Source organism: Capsicum annuum, chromosome 9 (genome assembly GCF_002878395.1).
Source record: "Capsicum annuum cultivar UCD-10X-F1 chromosome 9, UCD10Xv1.1, whole genome shotgun sequence".
In the NCBI taxonomy this organism is placed as follows: domain Eukaryota; kingdom Viridiplantae; phylum Streptophyta; class Magnoliopsida; order Solanales; family Solanaceae; genus Capsicum; species Capsicum annuum.
Window position 1 is genome coordinate 12,283,892 of NC_061119.1, and position 15,371 is coordinate 12,299,262.

The following is a 15,371-nucleotide window of genomic DNA, read 5'->3' on the forward strand; positions in this document are numbered from 1 at the left end:
TAACCTAACTTGATTAAATAATTGGCTTAATCTAACTTGATGATATGCTTGTAGATTTTTTCAATCTAGAACGACATGTAAAATGTCTTTCTTGCTAAGTGATCAGTCAGTAAAATCACTTTGGATTTCTAACTCATCTCGTTCTGAGCCTGTGTCCAGTTTGACATTGGATCAAATCTGCAATCCAGGCATCGCCCCTTTTTTTAATCAACTTCGGTTACACCTCGATAATGAGTAAAGAGGGTTAAGTAAGGTATTGGGTTGAGAGGAGGGTCATAGTCATGCTATCTATGAAATACTTAATAGCTAACGACCGTATGATACGGAGACACAGAGACTGTTTTTGGAAAAAAGGACTTCTATAGAAGGAAAACATATTTTGTTAGTGACTATAGTGTACCTCCCAAAACAAATTAGGACCATAACACCATTCACAGAACTTGAAAGCTATAATATTTTACCCTTCTTCCCTTCTCACCAAAATTCCCTTACACCTGATATATCATCCTAGGGTTTTCACTCGCCGGAAAAAATTCCAATTTTCCGACGAATCGACCGGCGTGATTTGGGGATTTTTATATGAGAATACAATATGCCGCCGAAGCAATCGAAATCAGATATAGCAAAGAAGCAGAAAATAGTAGAAGACAAAACATTCGGTCTCAAAAATAAGAATAAGTCTAAAAATGTTCAGAAATATGTTCAGTCTTTACAGCAAAATGTTGTCCCTAAAGTCGACCCAAAAAAAGCTGATGCTAAGGTACTCAAAGTCTCTTTTGTTCTTCCTATTCTTTTGAATTTATTAATTTTTTTTTTGATTTTTTTAGGGATTGAATATTGTATCGAGTATTAATGTAGCTGAATCTGATTAGATTTTTTTTTTGTATTGAGTGTATTTGTGTGATTTTCTGATAGATATATAGGATGCATATAGCTGAACTCAACTAGCTTATTATTTTTTTTTTTAAAGGAATTGAATAAAGTATCGAGTATTTATCGAGTATTGAATAGAGTAGCGGTTAGATTTTTTGAATTGAGTGTGTTTGTGTTAATTTCCTATAGATATATAGGATGCATATAGCTGAACTCAACTAGTTTTTTTTTTTTTTTAAGGAATTGAATAGAGTATCGAGTATTGAATAGAGTAGCGGTTAGATTTTCTGAATTGAGTGTGTTTGTGTGAATTTTCCGATAGATATGTAGGATGCATATAGCTGAACTCAACTAGCTTATTTCTTTTGATTCTTTTTTTTTTTAGGAATTAAACAGTGTGTCGAGTATTTATGTAGCTGAATCTGATTAGATTATTTGAATTGAGTGTATATGTGTGATTTTTTCGATAGATATATAGGATGCATATAGCTGAACTCAACTAGCTTATATTTCTGTTGAATCTATGTTTTTTGGTGAAATTTTAGTAATTGAATAGACTATTGATGATTACGAGTCATGTAGTTGAATCAAATTAGATTTTTGATTTGATGATTTGTTTGTTTAGTTCTGACTTGAGACTGAGTTTAAGAAAGTAAAAAGGCTTTTGAATTTATGTTTTTTTTGTTGGAATTTTTGAAATTGAATAGAGTATCGAGTATTCATGTAGTTGAATCCAATTAGTTTTCCGATTTCATGGTAGTTGTGTTACTCGTTACGTTGAGATCTGGTTGTTTGGTTTTGACTTGACACGGAGTTTATGAAAGTAAAAGATTTTTGAATTTATGCTTGTTTGGTGAAATTTTAGATATTGGCTAGGATTATTGACGATTATGATTCATGTAGCTGAATCAGATTAGATTTTTTATTTGATTGTAGTTGTGTTACTCCCTCTGATTTCGATTTGACACGGAATTTAAGAAAGTAAAAAGACTTCTGAATGCATGTTTTTTTTTGGTGAAATTTTAGATATTGAATAGGAGTATCGACGATTATGATTCATGTGGCTGAATCCAGTTAGATTTTTTATTTGATTGTAGTGGTGTTAGTCCCTCTAGTTTCGACTTGACACGGAGTTTAAGAAAGTAAAAGACTTTTGAATATATGTTTTGTTTGGGAGAATTTGAGAAGTTGAATAGAGTATCGAGGCGTGATATAGCTGAATGTATTAGCTTTTTTGGATTTGAATTTAGTTGTGTGATTTTTTGAATAGATATATGATGCATATAGCTGAACTCAACTAGCTCATCTCTGTTGTTGTTATTGTATTGGTTCGAATTTATGTTTTGTTTTTATGAATTTTTAGGAATCAAATAGAGTATCGAGTATTCATGTAGCTGAATTTACTTAGCTTGTTGATTTGAAGGTAGTTGTACGAATTTTTTGATGGATATATAAGAACTAGCTTGAGTTTGAGGCGTAATTTTTTTATTCTCGTGTGAGTTGTTGCTGTATGTATCTAAAGTGCTAAGGTGAAATTCATGTAGCTGAATCAAATTAGATTTTTGATGGTAGCTGAATCAAATAGATGGTAGTTGTGTTTACTCCCTCCGTTTCGGTTTGTTTGTGTGGTTTAACTTGGCACGGAGTTTAAGAAAGTAAAAAGTCTTTTAAAGGAATGTTTTTTGGTGAAATTTTAGAAATTGAATAAGAGTATTGACGATTCATGTAGCTGAATCCAATTAGTTTTTTGATTTGATGATAGTTGTGTTACTCCTTACGTTGTGAGTTTAAGAAAGTAAAAAGACTTTTAAAGTTACGTTTTTTCGGTGAATTGTTAGAAATTGAATAAGAGCATCAAGGATTTATGGAGCTGAATCCAATTATTTTTTTGTTTTGATGGTAGCTGTGTTATTATATTTTTTTTGCGATTTTTTTGAGAAGGCGTATAGCTGACCTCAACTAACTTGAGTTTGAGGTGCAATTGTTGTATTGTGTTACACTCTGTTTGGATGGTTGTTATTGTATTGAACTGTATTGTATTAATGAATACAATATTTGGATAGATTATATACACATGGACAATTTGAAAGATGAACCTACCAGAGAAATCGGGTATGGAGTAGAGCTACTATAAAAAGACAGGGTAAAGGATAAGATAAGATTATTAAATAATAAGTGAAGATAAATTAAGGTAAAAAATTTGGTAAGGACATGATCACACCAAATCGGCCATTACACAAGATGGGATTGTTATCTTACCTAATGATGAATTTAACGATATGATACAATAAAATTTAAGTAACAGTCCAGATAAACTTTGTATTTAAACAAGCAATGAATGCTAACAGAGAGGACCGATGTAACCGACCGACTATTTTGGTTTGACCCATTGTTGTGTTGTACTCCTTTGTGTTATCTTTCTCAAACGGAAATAGGGAAGGTGTTATTTTTCGATGTTCTTAAGTCTAAACAGGATAGGACGAATGAACAAGCAGAGAAGTGACATTTATGACATGTGTTATTATTTCATGCCCAAATGGACGGTATAATATTGAGTATTATACAGCTGATCCTGTTGTTGTATTAGTTTTCTGTTTTTTTTTGCATGTGTATTGACATTTAAGCTTAATTTTGTCACAGAAAAAGAAGGAGGAAGAGAAAGCCAGAGAGAAAGAGCTTAACGAATTGTTCAAAGTCGCTATTAGCCAGCCTAAAGTGCCCCTGGGTATTGTTCTTGTGACTGATTCTGTGTTGTCTTAGTTCTATGTGTCATTATTAAAGAGTCACTGTGGCTTTGTTGGATTGAAACAATTGGGGATGTAGTGTAGGAAAATTCCATGGCAATTAACTACTTTCTCCTATATCAAACTGGGTCTATCTATTGAAGGCTGAATTACAAACTGGACCTTTTGCCAGTTTTCTGTAAAGCTGATAAGTGTTGCACCTTTATTATGGAATTCCAAATATGGCTTAATATTAGCCCGGCAATTTATTTCAAGAGACCCTTTTTTTTATTATTCATAGTTGATTTTGATTCTCTTATCGGTAGTAGTTTGTTTGGAAAACTTTCTACAAACTCTATCTTGCTCTAAAGTTTTGATCTTATTTCATTTTTTTCATTTGAAATGCTGCTGCAAAAACTATCGTATATCTTAAGAATGTTGGGTATCTGTATTCAGGTGTTGATCCAAAATCTATCTTATGTGAGTTCTATAAGGCGGGGCAATGTGCTAAGGGTTTTAAGTGCAAGTTCTCTCACGATCTGAACGTTCAGAGAAAAGGAGAGAAGATTGATATTTTCAGCGATAAGCGTGATGAAGGTGGTTAAGCAACTTATTAACATTTGGGATTTTTCATTAACTTTTGTTTTCCATGTAATAATCTTTATAACGGTTTTAGTGTTTATTGACTGACATTTCTTTTCCATAAAAAGATGGAAAGGGAACAATGGAAGAATGGGATCAAGAGACATTGGAGAAGGTTGTGGCGTCTAAAAGTCAGGAGTATAACAAGAACAAACCAACTGACATTGTAAGCATTGTTTTTTCCCAGAATGTACCTTGTACTGCTTTTCCAACCTTAAAGTCATTTTTCAGGGGATAAGTTTGAACTTGCTGCTGACTCTCTTTCAATCATTCAGCACCCATTTACCAATATTGCAGGGATTTTCAGGATACAGTTCATTGCGTATGGTTATAAAAAAAATGCATTGCACATGATCTTCTAAATGGTTATTTGGTGTCCTCGTTCATTTTCCACTGATACAAGAGGTTTTAATTGCTTAGTGTTATAGACATGCGTCAACTTGGCACGAGTCATAGAACTTACAGGATCTGCAGACTTCGCTCCTAATGTCCTTTCTTGATTTTTATCCCAATTAAATTGCCACTCTTTAAGTAAAAGGGTAAAACATATGGATGACAGAAGTACCTAATAATGACCAATCAGTGTACCATAGACAAAGGATGGTAACGTACTTAAGAAGGGCTCTCATTGTTTTTCAATTAAGAAATGATCTTTCACACTTTTTCTTTGCAGGCATGTTGTTGGATTTTGATGCTTTCTAGTTTCTACTACATGTTTTTGACTTTTCGTCAACTTCCTAGAAGTTGATCAGCCACTATTTGCAGAAAGCAACATTGAATTTGCTGTAGTCAGCATACTATGCATGATGACAAGAAAAAGCTAAACCACTGAAATGGAACAAAGCCTCCAAACTAGATATGACTATTGTGATCTCCCACGATCATCCACGAAACAAGAAAGAATTCTCGCGAAAGCAATAAAAAGTATAATTACTTTTCATATTTTGTAGTAATACGAAGGAGAACTGGTATACCACAGAGCAGCTCAACAAGAAAGAATTCTCGCGAAAGCAATAAAAAGTATAATTACTCTTCATATTTTGTAGTAATACGAAGGAGAACTGGTATACCACAGAGTAGCTCTTTGGTACTGCTCGTTTAAAAAGAAATATTTTTTCTCACTGATCCAAAAAAAGAAGATGGTACTCGTTCATGAACTGTACTATCCTTTGCTCAGAAGCTTCTGCGTGTTTAGGATAGAGTAGACAGAAGATTGCAATCAGATTCATTGACAGCCAAAACACTGTGCTCTCGTCATATCTATAAGAGATTGGAACCCCATAATTTTGTTAAGCTAATTCCTGAACTCTGGTAATTGGCGGTTGAGGTTTGGCTGATTGATTCCGTGAGTTTCTGGTTATCCTTTGGACATCAAGTAGTTCTTAGTGAGAGAATTTCACAATCTCAAGAATGTGGATGACCGTATAGTATACTCTGAAATCAGGATGGATAAAAATACTGGAGGAAATGACCGGATGTCAGGTTAAACCCATCTTCTTTTGACGAGTTTTGTGATAGATAGACTTTTGAAACTTCGGGTTTAGCAAAATCTTCAGCGTTAGATGTGTTCCCTGTGAAAATCAGATCAAGGATACCAGCCACCTATGAACCACTGCAACTTCACTGCATAGTTTGGAACCCTTCCTTCAAAATTTTGCGGTTGTCCTGGTTATGTCTATGCCTATCCTCGATTTTCTACAATGCTGGCATAGGATCCGTCTCGGAAAAGCTGCTGTCAAGGTCTTGAACTCAATCCCAGTAGCCATCTGGTGGTCCATATGTAATAAAAGAAGTGCAAGACTTTTTGACAGCAAAAAAGAATCAATAATTATCATCAAATATAGATGTATCTTCTTACTTGTGGTGCAACATGGCTTCTAATATAGAAGCCATGATTGATTTTTTGAACACATTACACAACATGTAATGTTGCTGGGCTGTACATACTCCACAACATTTTCTTATTACTGGAATTCAGTATAAGTACCCTTTATTGATAAACAGAGTGGTGCCACGGCTTTCGTTCGATGGTAAGGACGCACCGTGGAATGTTCTTATTGAGCGCACATCATAAATTCGAACATTGCGAGATGACCATATGAAGCAAAAATGTGAAAATAGGATAACCTGGACAGCTCGGCTGTGCAGAATGCATTAAATATCGTTCATGTATTCGTGGTTGTATCGACAAAGAAATATCGCTGAGCTAGCACTGCATTCGAGTGTCACAATTAATTTGATTTTCCATTGCATGGAGCTCAGTAGAATGATATGTAATTCATTTGTTGGACATTGTATCTATGATCATATTCCCTCATTTTGAAGTGTATTTTTAATGCTTCTGTTTTTATCCTTCTTTGTCATTGGAAAAGTTGTATTGTAGCGACAAATTGCTACTCTCCCCCAGTTTGTTTGGCACTCTTTCCTTTCCAGTCCATCCTCGAGAAAAAGATTGGCACATTTTATATCCAGAAACATTTAATCTTTACAATGCTCATTTTATGCTTACTGTTGTCTCCACTAGATGGGAAACCAGGGTTCCCTTGGTGTTGCATATTTCGCTCATGTGTCTAAAGTCTTAATAGTTTCCTTAAAACTCCACCTCTAGTTAATTTGAAATGGGGGGAAGTGTTTGTCTCAGAAATCAAGCTTATGATTTGGCTTATATGCAGGTATGTAAATACTTTTTGGAAGCTGTGGAGAAGAAGCAGTATGGTTGGTTTTGGGTCTGTCCAAATGGTGGTAAAGAATGCCATTACAGGCATGCACTTCCTCCTGGATATATTCTGAAGTCACAAATGAAAGCTTTGTTACAAGAGGAAGCTGACAAGATGCCTATTGAAGAAGAAATTGATGAACAGGTGACCGTACTACCCGAGTATCTATATTGCCAACTACTGACAGCCATTAGAACTTATATGAACTTGTTCATTAATGAAATTACTTTACATTTTTCCTGCTCTGCCTGCAGCGTGCAAAATTAACTTCTTCAACTCCTTTGACCACTGATTTATTTATGGAATGGAAAAAGAAGAAAATGGAAGAACGAGAGGCCAATTTGGCCAAGGAGAGGGCAGATAGAGCTAAGAATGATCGCATGAGGTATCATTCTTTGCACTTCTTTTTCCTCTTTAGTCAATAGATATGTGCTCATCAGCTCTGAAAAGCTTTTCCGGATGCATTTATTAATTGGGAAATCATATGCTCTCTTTCTTGCAGTGGTCGTGAGCTGTTCATGTCGGACGCTAGCTGGTTTGTGGATGATGTGGGGGCCTATGACAAGTATGAAAGGGAAGAAGAGCCTGCTGAACCCCAAAAGGTGAATATTATGATCAAACTTTTTCTTCTTTTGTGTATCCTTTATTGGACTGTTTTGACCATCCAAGATTCTTTGTTGTTCATTGGTGACTCTCGTAGATCTGCAGTACTGCGTAACCTAGGATAGGGTGAAATGTCGGGACTGAGCAGTTACTATGTGTGAGTGAGAGCAAAAAGTAAAAGAGCACAAAAGACTATTACTTTATGTTCTGTTGACTTTTAGCAATAACTTGCATTATTACATCAAGTAAAATGTCCATTTGGTTGAAGTTTTAATTTGACTGAGATGCTTCGAGAAGTTCTCATCATGATGAATTTCTTCATTGATTTCTCATCCGACTTGGCAGGAAGTCTTAGTTAGATTCACTTGCCAGTACTGTTTCTTCACAAACTCTTTTAAAAGGTGCTTGTGATTTCTTGCTTTTGGGATTTGAATTTATTAGGTTGATGTACATGGCTTCACCCTTTTGCTGAACTTCTCAAAGTCATGCTTGTGTAGAATCTGCGCATTTCAGAAATATTTTGAGCATGTGATAGGTTTGCACTAGGCTAAGAATAGGGGTATTGCATCCAAAGCTTTTGTTCCCTCAACTTTCATCTGCCTTGGGTAGACAGTATGCAGATTCCATAGAACTAGAAGATGACAAATCTTCTAATGTGCCGAAGTACAGAATGAACCACTAAAGCATCTTGAAAGCGTTTATGTAACTGCATATATATTGATCATCAAAGTCGCTTGCTCGGGCCAAAGCATGGGTTCTATAATCTAGCAATGACTTGGGAAATTAGACACAAAAGTTTGCATTCATATGGTGTTGGTTGGTCTACGGCACTGTAAGCATTATTAGAAAGAGAATTGATAATCTAAGTGTGTGTACTTATTGGAGTTGTAGTGCTTTCCTGTTGCGAGTTGACATTAAAGAAGCTATGCTAAGTATCCAGTGATCCCCTGGTGTGGACATTTGTTGAGCATAATACTTATGGCATGTGCTTTTGCTTGCTTAAAAAAATAAAGCGACTGTTGCACGTATTTCTTATTCTGTACAGTTAGTTACACACAAAACCACATCATTTTCTAAGCAGATCACATTTCATGTACAGGAGAATAAGGATTCTGCTGGAGGTGAGGCAAGCTCCTCAACGTCAGCCCAGACTACCCGCGATGGTGGTGAGACTTCTCGTAATAATGAAGTGGATGACAATTATGACGATGATGATGATGACTTCGATGTGGACGAGTTAAATGAACTGGAAGCTAGCCTTTCAAAAACGTCGTTACAAATCAATGAACCTGGTAGTCGTGCTTAATCCTTGGGCCCAAAATTTATGCACATGGTATACTTATCGGTGCATGTGCTTTCATATCCATGTGATTTAGAAATATGTTGCCATGCCAAATGGAATGGGATGAAATGTACCGTGTCGAGATGCCCTAATAATTGCTCTCTATTTATTAGGTCTTGCGTCAGTTCTGATGAGTTGTGACTTCTTTCCAGAATTTTGTGATGAATTGAACTTCTCTGGTTGTCTTTTTACCACATAAGAGAGCTATCATTTGTATTTTACTTCTACTACAACAACCACTACTAAGCTTTGAAGCATGTGTTTCCTTCTCCTTGCCCCTCGATGATGATATTCAAGATTCTTGAGGACAGCTCTTCTTGCATCTCGTCTAGTATTGCTTTGGTCGATATCCAGTGTTGAGCAATGACTATGTTTTTGGCCTATAAGTAGTGTTTGAGTTCAAGTAGTCAAGGGTCTTCAGGAGCAGCCTGCCTACCATCAGACGGTATGTGTAAGGTCTGGGTATACACTACCTTCCCCCTATCCCATCTGGGGGATTAAATCGGGGGTTTTGTTGTTGTAGTGGTGATTTGTTTAGCACACAGTGCAGAGCAGTAGATGGCTTTGTTGACATTCATGCTAGTTGTGATACATTATATAGATTGGTGTATATGCTGAACGCAGCTGCTCGCAGCATCTCACCTATTTTGCTAGGTACTTGTTCCTTTCTGCCGAAGGACAGCCTTGGAGTAACTGGTAAAGTTGTTATCATGTGATCAAGAGGTCACAGGTTCAAGCCTTGGAAACATTTTCTGGCAGAACTGCAAGATAAGACTGCGTACAATACACCCTTGTGGTGGGGTTTTTCCTGGGCCTTGCGCATAGTGGCAGCTTTAGTGCATCGGACTGTCAACCAACAACATTTTTTTTTTCTTTGTTGGAAATGTGTAAAAATGAGGCTATTGTCGTCGAAATATAGATATTTGGATGTTTGTAAAATCGTAGACGTTCCAATACATTTTGATAAGTTTATGTTTTTGTGCACTAAAACAATACATTTTGATAAGTTTATGTTTTTGTGCACTAAAATAGTTTCGACGACAACAAAAAAATCCGGTATAATTCTACAAGTGAGGTCTGGAGAGAGTATAATTCCACAAGTGAGGTCTGGAGAGAGTAGAGTGTACATGTATCTTACGCAAACCTTAGGAAGTATTAAGAAGTGTAAACAACATAAATCCCCTAGACAATGAAAATAATTACACAAAATCTCTTGTTGTTTTCTCTCTTCCTTTTTGTGTAAACATACTCATACATTCGGTTATATATTATGCATTGGTTGAATGTATGATGTAACAGTTAATCCTATATTTAAGGTAAGAGAATCTTTAATTATTTTACAGTTTCTTAATTAAAGGCAGTAATTAGCCAAACATTAAGTTATTTATTGATAGAACATGTAACTAATATTTGAATTTTAAAAATTTTGTTATACATAATTTTTTTTCCTGTGATTCACAATCTGAAAAGCCAAAAGACAACCACTTTCTTCTACACCCGTTCTTCAAAACTACTAAAATTTTCTTCTACATACGTTTTTCAATACTAGTAAAATCAATATGAACATCCCCGTATTGTTGCGACATTCTGAAATTTGGGAGCCAGAAATTAATGATACATCATACAAAAATGACGCAATAGTAATTTCGATAAATGCGGACGAGTCGGTCACAACCGCAAGACTTGCGATTTCTTTCCAAAGGAATCATGAAAAATAATATAATATGGTTTGCGATTTCTTTCCGAAGGAATCATGAAGAATAATATAATATGGTTTTCTATGTGCGGATGCTTTGAATGGTTTTGATTGTATAAATATTTTTTATTAGTTTTTTTTTTTTGAATGTTAGAGCAAGTAATATATATTTTTTTAATTAATTATAGATGTTAATTTCTTTAATCAATGATTTATATTAGTATAAATTTTTTATAATTTTTTCCTATATCATAGTTTGTAACCATATAATTTGAAGTTAGAACATGATTATAAATGCACATTAACTATAGGAGTAAGTAATTGTTGAAACGCACGGTGTATTAAAATATTGTACATTAATAGTTAATGTGTAATAAATGTATGATATAGCATTATACGTTTTTAACATGTATGAGGTTAGAAATACAATAACGAAATTTAACTGAATTCAATTTTTTTTTTTAAAAAAAATTATATACAGTATCATTCCAGTAAATTTACGAATGTATAATATGTTTTTATACAGTCAAATCAATGTATAGTAAATGTGTCTTTCCGGTAAACGTTTGAATGTATAATAAGTTGTTATACATTCAAAGCAATGTATAGTGAAACTGTGTCATTCCAATAGACTTACGAATGTATAATATTTGATTATACATTCGTATCAATGTATGATATAGCATCATACATTATAAATGTGCATGCTATTAACAATTTCTGTAATTTTTTTACAAGTAATAAACGTTTTACAACATATATGCTGCTATGTAATACATACGTTTAAAACGTATTAGTCTTTAGTTCAATGTAAGATTCATTTATAAGCAAAAGTACATAATAGGAAACATATTATGTGTTCAAAATATAATGTCAGATTAATTAGTAATATATTGTTTTAACGGATAATTACATAACTTAGGCAATATTGACTTCTAATTACCTTATTTATCCTAGTTTCAATTAATTACAATTCATAGCCTCTTCTTACCTATTATTTTTTCATACAATTCATAACCTCTTTAATGTATTTTTTCTTTTTTCTCTATTTTCTATTACTTTCCTTTCTTTTTTTACCTTTTCAGTTTTTTCCTTCATTTTTTCTTTTTCTTTTTTTTTCGTTTTCTCTTTCTTTTCTTTTTCATAACTATATTTCAATTTTTTCTTTTTCGTTTTCTTTTTTCCTTTTATATTTTTTTCTTTTTCTTTTTTTCCTTTTTATTTTTCTCCTTTTTTTTTGTCTATTTTCTATTACTCTTTTGTTTTACTTTTCTCTTCCTTTTTTCTTTTCCTTTTTTGTTTTCTCTTTCTTTTTACAATTTTTTCTTTTTCGTGTCTTTTTTTCTTTTTCTTCTTTTGCTTTTTTATTTTTTTCTTCTTTTTTTAGTTTTTTTCTTTATTTTCTATTATTCTCCTTCTTTTTTTTTTTTTTCACATTTTTTTTCTTTTTTTTTTCTTTTTAATTTTCTTCTTTTTTACATTTGTGCGAACTAGCAAACACAAATACAAGTGTGAATTATGTTTTAATTTTTTTTTCTTTTTTTTGTATTTTTATACTTTTTTTTCTTTTTCTTTTTTTTTGTTTTTTTTGGTCTATTTTCTTTTACTCTTTTTTTTTTCTTCATTTTTTCTTTCTTTTTTTGTTTTCTCTTTCTTCTTTCTTTTTTCAATTTTTTCTTTTTCATCGTCTTTTTTCCATTTTGTATCTTTTTTTTTCTTTTTCTTCTTTTTCTTTTTACTTTTTTCCTTCTTTTTTTTATTTTTTATTTTTTTCTCTATTTTCTATTACTCTTCTTCTTTTTTTGTATTTTTCCCCTTTTTCTCACATTTTTTCTCCTTTTTTTTCTTTTTATTTTTCTCTTTCTTTTCATTTATGCGAACTAGTAAACACAAATATAAGTGTGAACTATGTTTCAAGTTTTTCTTCTTAGTTTTCTTTTTTTTCTTTTGTATTTTCTTTATCTTTTTCTTTTTTTTTTCTTTTTAGTTTTTCTCCTTTTTTTTTTTAATCTATTTTCTGTTACTCTTTTTTTTTTCTTTTTTCTTCATTTTTCCTTTTCCTTTTTTTGTTTTCTCTTTCTTCTTTCTTTTTTCAATTTTTTCTTTTTCATTTTGTCTTTTTCTTCTTTTCCTTTTTATTTTTTTCTTCTTTTTTTTAATTTTTTTCTCTATTTTTTATTACTCTCCTTTTTTTTCGATTTTTTTTCTCCTTTTTCCCATATTTTTTCTCCTTTTTTTCTTTTTATTTTTCTCCTTCTTTTCATTTGTGCGAACTAGCAAACACAAAAACAAGTGTGAACTATAAAATATAAATACAAAGGCGAAGTATAACATACAAATACAAGTGGGAACTATAAAATCTAAATACAAATGCGAACTATAACATATAGATACAAGTGTGATCTATCATTTGTATTTTTTAATTATTGAAAAGGAACGATTGATTTTCTTTTTACGAATACTTGTTTGTATTTATTTAGACGAGTTGTATTTATTGATACAAATAAATACAATTCAATTTTATATAAAAATACAATATGTATTTGTATTTTTAAAATCATTGGTTTCATTTGTTTGTAATTGTATTTGTATCAAGTGATATTGATTTATTAACAAATACGAATAATAATTTTGACATACAAATACAAAACGTTGCATTAGTATCAAATGATACATTGCATATTTATATATTTTAGAATCAAGAAAATACAATTAATGCATTTACTTGTTTGTATACAAATGATAAATTGTACATAAATCACGGCTAAATACAATATGCAATCAACTTACAAATACAAAATAATTCTTTAAAAATAAAAAGACATCGACGAAAATAGAAAACAAATACAAATATAATCTAAATATACAAACACAATAAAATCATAATATAAATATAATCCAATATAATATAAAGTCAATTATAAAATACAAATATAAAAAAGTTCTTTAAAATACAAGTGCGAATTATATAAAATATAAATGATGGTGCGAACTAACAAATAAAAATACAAGTGCGAACTATAAAATACAAATATAAATGCGAACTACAAAATACAAATACAAGCGCGAACTTTAAAAATACAAATACAGTTGTATCAATGAATACAAACATATAAATAACGGCGTGACTACAAATAGATAAACAAATATGGTATTTATGTTATCATCAATGACTTGTGCTCGAGTAGTTATATTTTTTAAAAATACAAAAAATATAAAATAGAACAAAAAAAATGATAAAGAAAATAAGTACAAAAAAGAAAAGAAAAAAAAAGTGAGATAGAAGAGAGAAAAAAATATATAAAAAAGAAAAAAAAAATAGGAAAATTAGAAAAAAGAAGAAGAAAAAACAAGGAAAACACGAAAAAGAAAAAATATAAAAAAAAATAAAAAAAATGGTAGTGTTTTTGGCAAGACTAAATATGTAGTGTATTTATGTTTTTATGAATACATACCACTGAATAAAAGTGAATATAACGGTTGTGAATCGAATAAAACAGCTAAATGGTACTATATTTATATTTTATATGAATACAGACTATTGATAAAATTGAATACAGCGGGCGTAAATTAATACAACAGCTATAAATGGTAATTATGTAAAATATGGCTATGAAAGGTGAATTTTTTTTAGCAAAATGTGGCTATTTTTGAAAGATTCCCTTGTTTTAATCATTAACAAATAAGTGAAAGGGAAAACCCTGTAAATATTTTCCTTGACTTTGGTCTTTAGTTTCGTCCCCCATAGTTGGTCAAAAAGACAGCGTAATAAGCACCCACAACACCTAACACCAACAAGTTCATAATTGACCCAGTCCTTTAAGGGCCGTACGAAATTTGAATACATTTCAAGCCATCACTGTTCAAGATCTATACATAATAAATTCTTTCAACAAAAAATTCAAATTAAAAAAAAGAATTACGCAAAATAATAATCAAAGGGTTTTTTCAATTTGATTTTGTTTTGTTATTGAGAGTGTTTATTGATTAATTCAGGTCTAATTTTTTTTTTTTGAAAAAGAAAAAAAAATAATTTTGGGTTTATGGATTTCGAGTAGAGAAAGTGAAATCTGTGGTTAAGAAAAAGTGAAATGGTGAGCAAGAAGGGAAGGTAAAATTAGAATTTCAGTTGCTACTCATAATCATAGATGACATACTAAATAAATGGAAAGAAAAGGTAGCAAGTTTTTAGGAGAAAAATATGAAGCATAATTTGGAGCAAAATATGGTTGTTTGGAATATATAAGAAGGAAGAGAGAGAAAATAAAAAAAGGTAGAGATTTCAGTAATTAATTTGGGATTTTTGTAAAAAAAAAAATTTCAATATGGGATGTAATGTAATAAGGCAAAGTTAGTATGCGTATATATGTAATTTTTCCTATTAAGAATGGTTATTGGATGGAAACATTTTCGGTCCATTGTTATGGAACAAGTAAATAAGCGAGCGAAAATAACTCTTTTAATAATTGACAAAATGGCTCAATGGACTTTTGTATTATGTCCGTTTTGTAATGTGATACTCGTGCTTACATGTTTATCATCTGACTGTTGAACTCATTAAAAGATAATATTTGAAACCCTTTAATCCTTGACTGAACTTACGTGACATTAAATGGATGATTAAGACGAAACGCGTGTAGGCACGCGCCTAGGTGGAAGCGAGAGTCATTAAAATAATTTAATTTTTTTTAAAAAAAAAAAAGTCCCCCCACCCCCCCTCAGCCCTCAAGGCTTCCATGGCCCCACCACCATGGTCACCAAAACCAGCTTCACCA

General features: G+C 32.0%; 1 protein-coding gene across 1 annotated transcript; it reads left to right on the forward strand.

The window, feature by feature from the left end:
- The first annotated feature begins 329 nt into the window (after window positions 1-329).
- On the forward strand, window positions 330-9,157 carry LOC107842927 (zinc finger CCCH domain-containing protein 11). Its single transcript, XM_016686980.2, has 8 exons — window positions 330-760; window positions 3,514-3,598; window positions 4,053-4,193; window positions 4,307-4,404; window positions 6,911-7,099; window positions 7,210-7,340; window positions 7,458-7,557; window positions 8,658-9,157. The coding sequence occupies exons 1-8, from the start codon at window positions 593-595 to the stop codon at window positions 8,862-8,864; spliced, it is 1,119 nt and encodes a 372-aa protein (XP_016542466.2). The 5' UTR covers window positions 330-592; the 3' UTR covers window positions 8,865-9,157.
- The last annotated feature ends 6,214 nt before the right edge of the window (window positions 9,158-15,371 follow it).

What these genes read in the sequence shown, in the direction of transcription:
- LOC107842927 (XM_016686980.2), top strand. Translation starts at nt 593, where the DNA reads ATGCCGCCGAAGCAATCGAAATCAGATATAGCAAAGAAGCAGAAAATA. An exon ending in CAGCGATAAGCGTGATGAAG is followed by an intron (nt 4,194 to 4,306) that starts GTGGTTAAGCAA and finishes TTCCATAAAAAG; the next exon opens with ATGGAAAGGGAACAATGGAA. An exon ending in AGCCTGCTGAACCCCAAAAG is followed by an intron (nt 7,558 to 8,657) that starts GTGAATATTATG and finishes TTTCATGTACAG; the next exon opens with GAGAATAAGGATTCTGCTGG.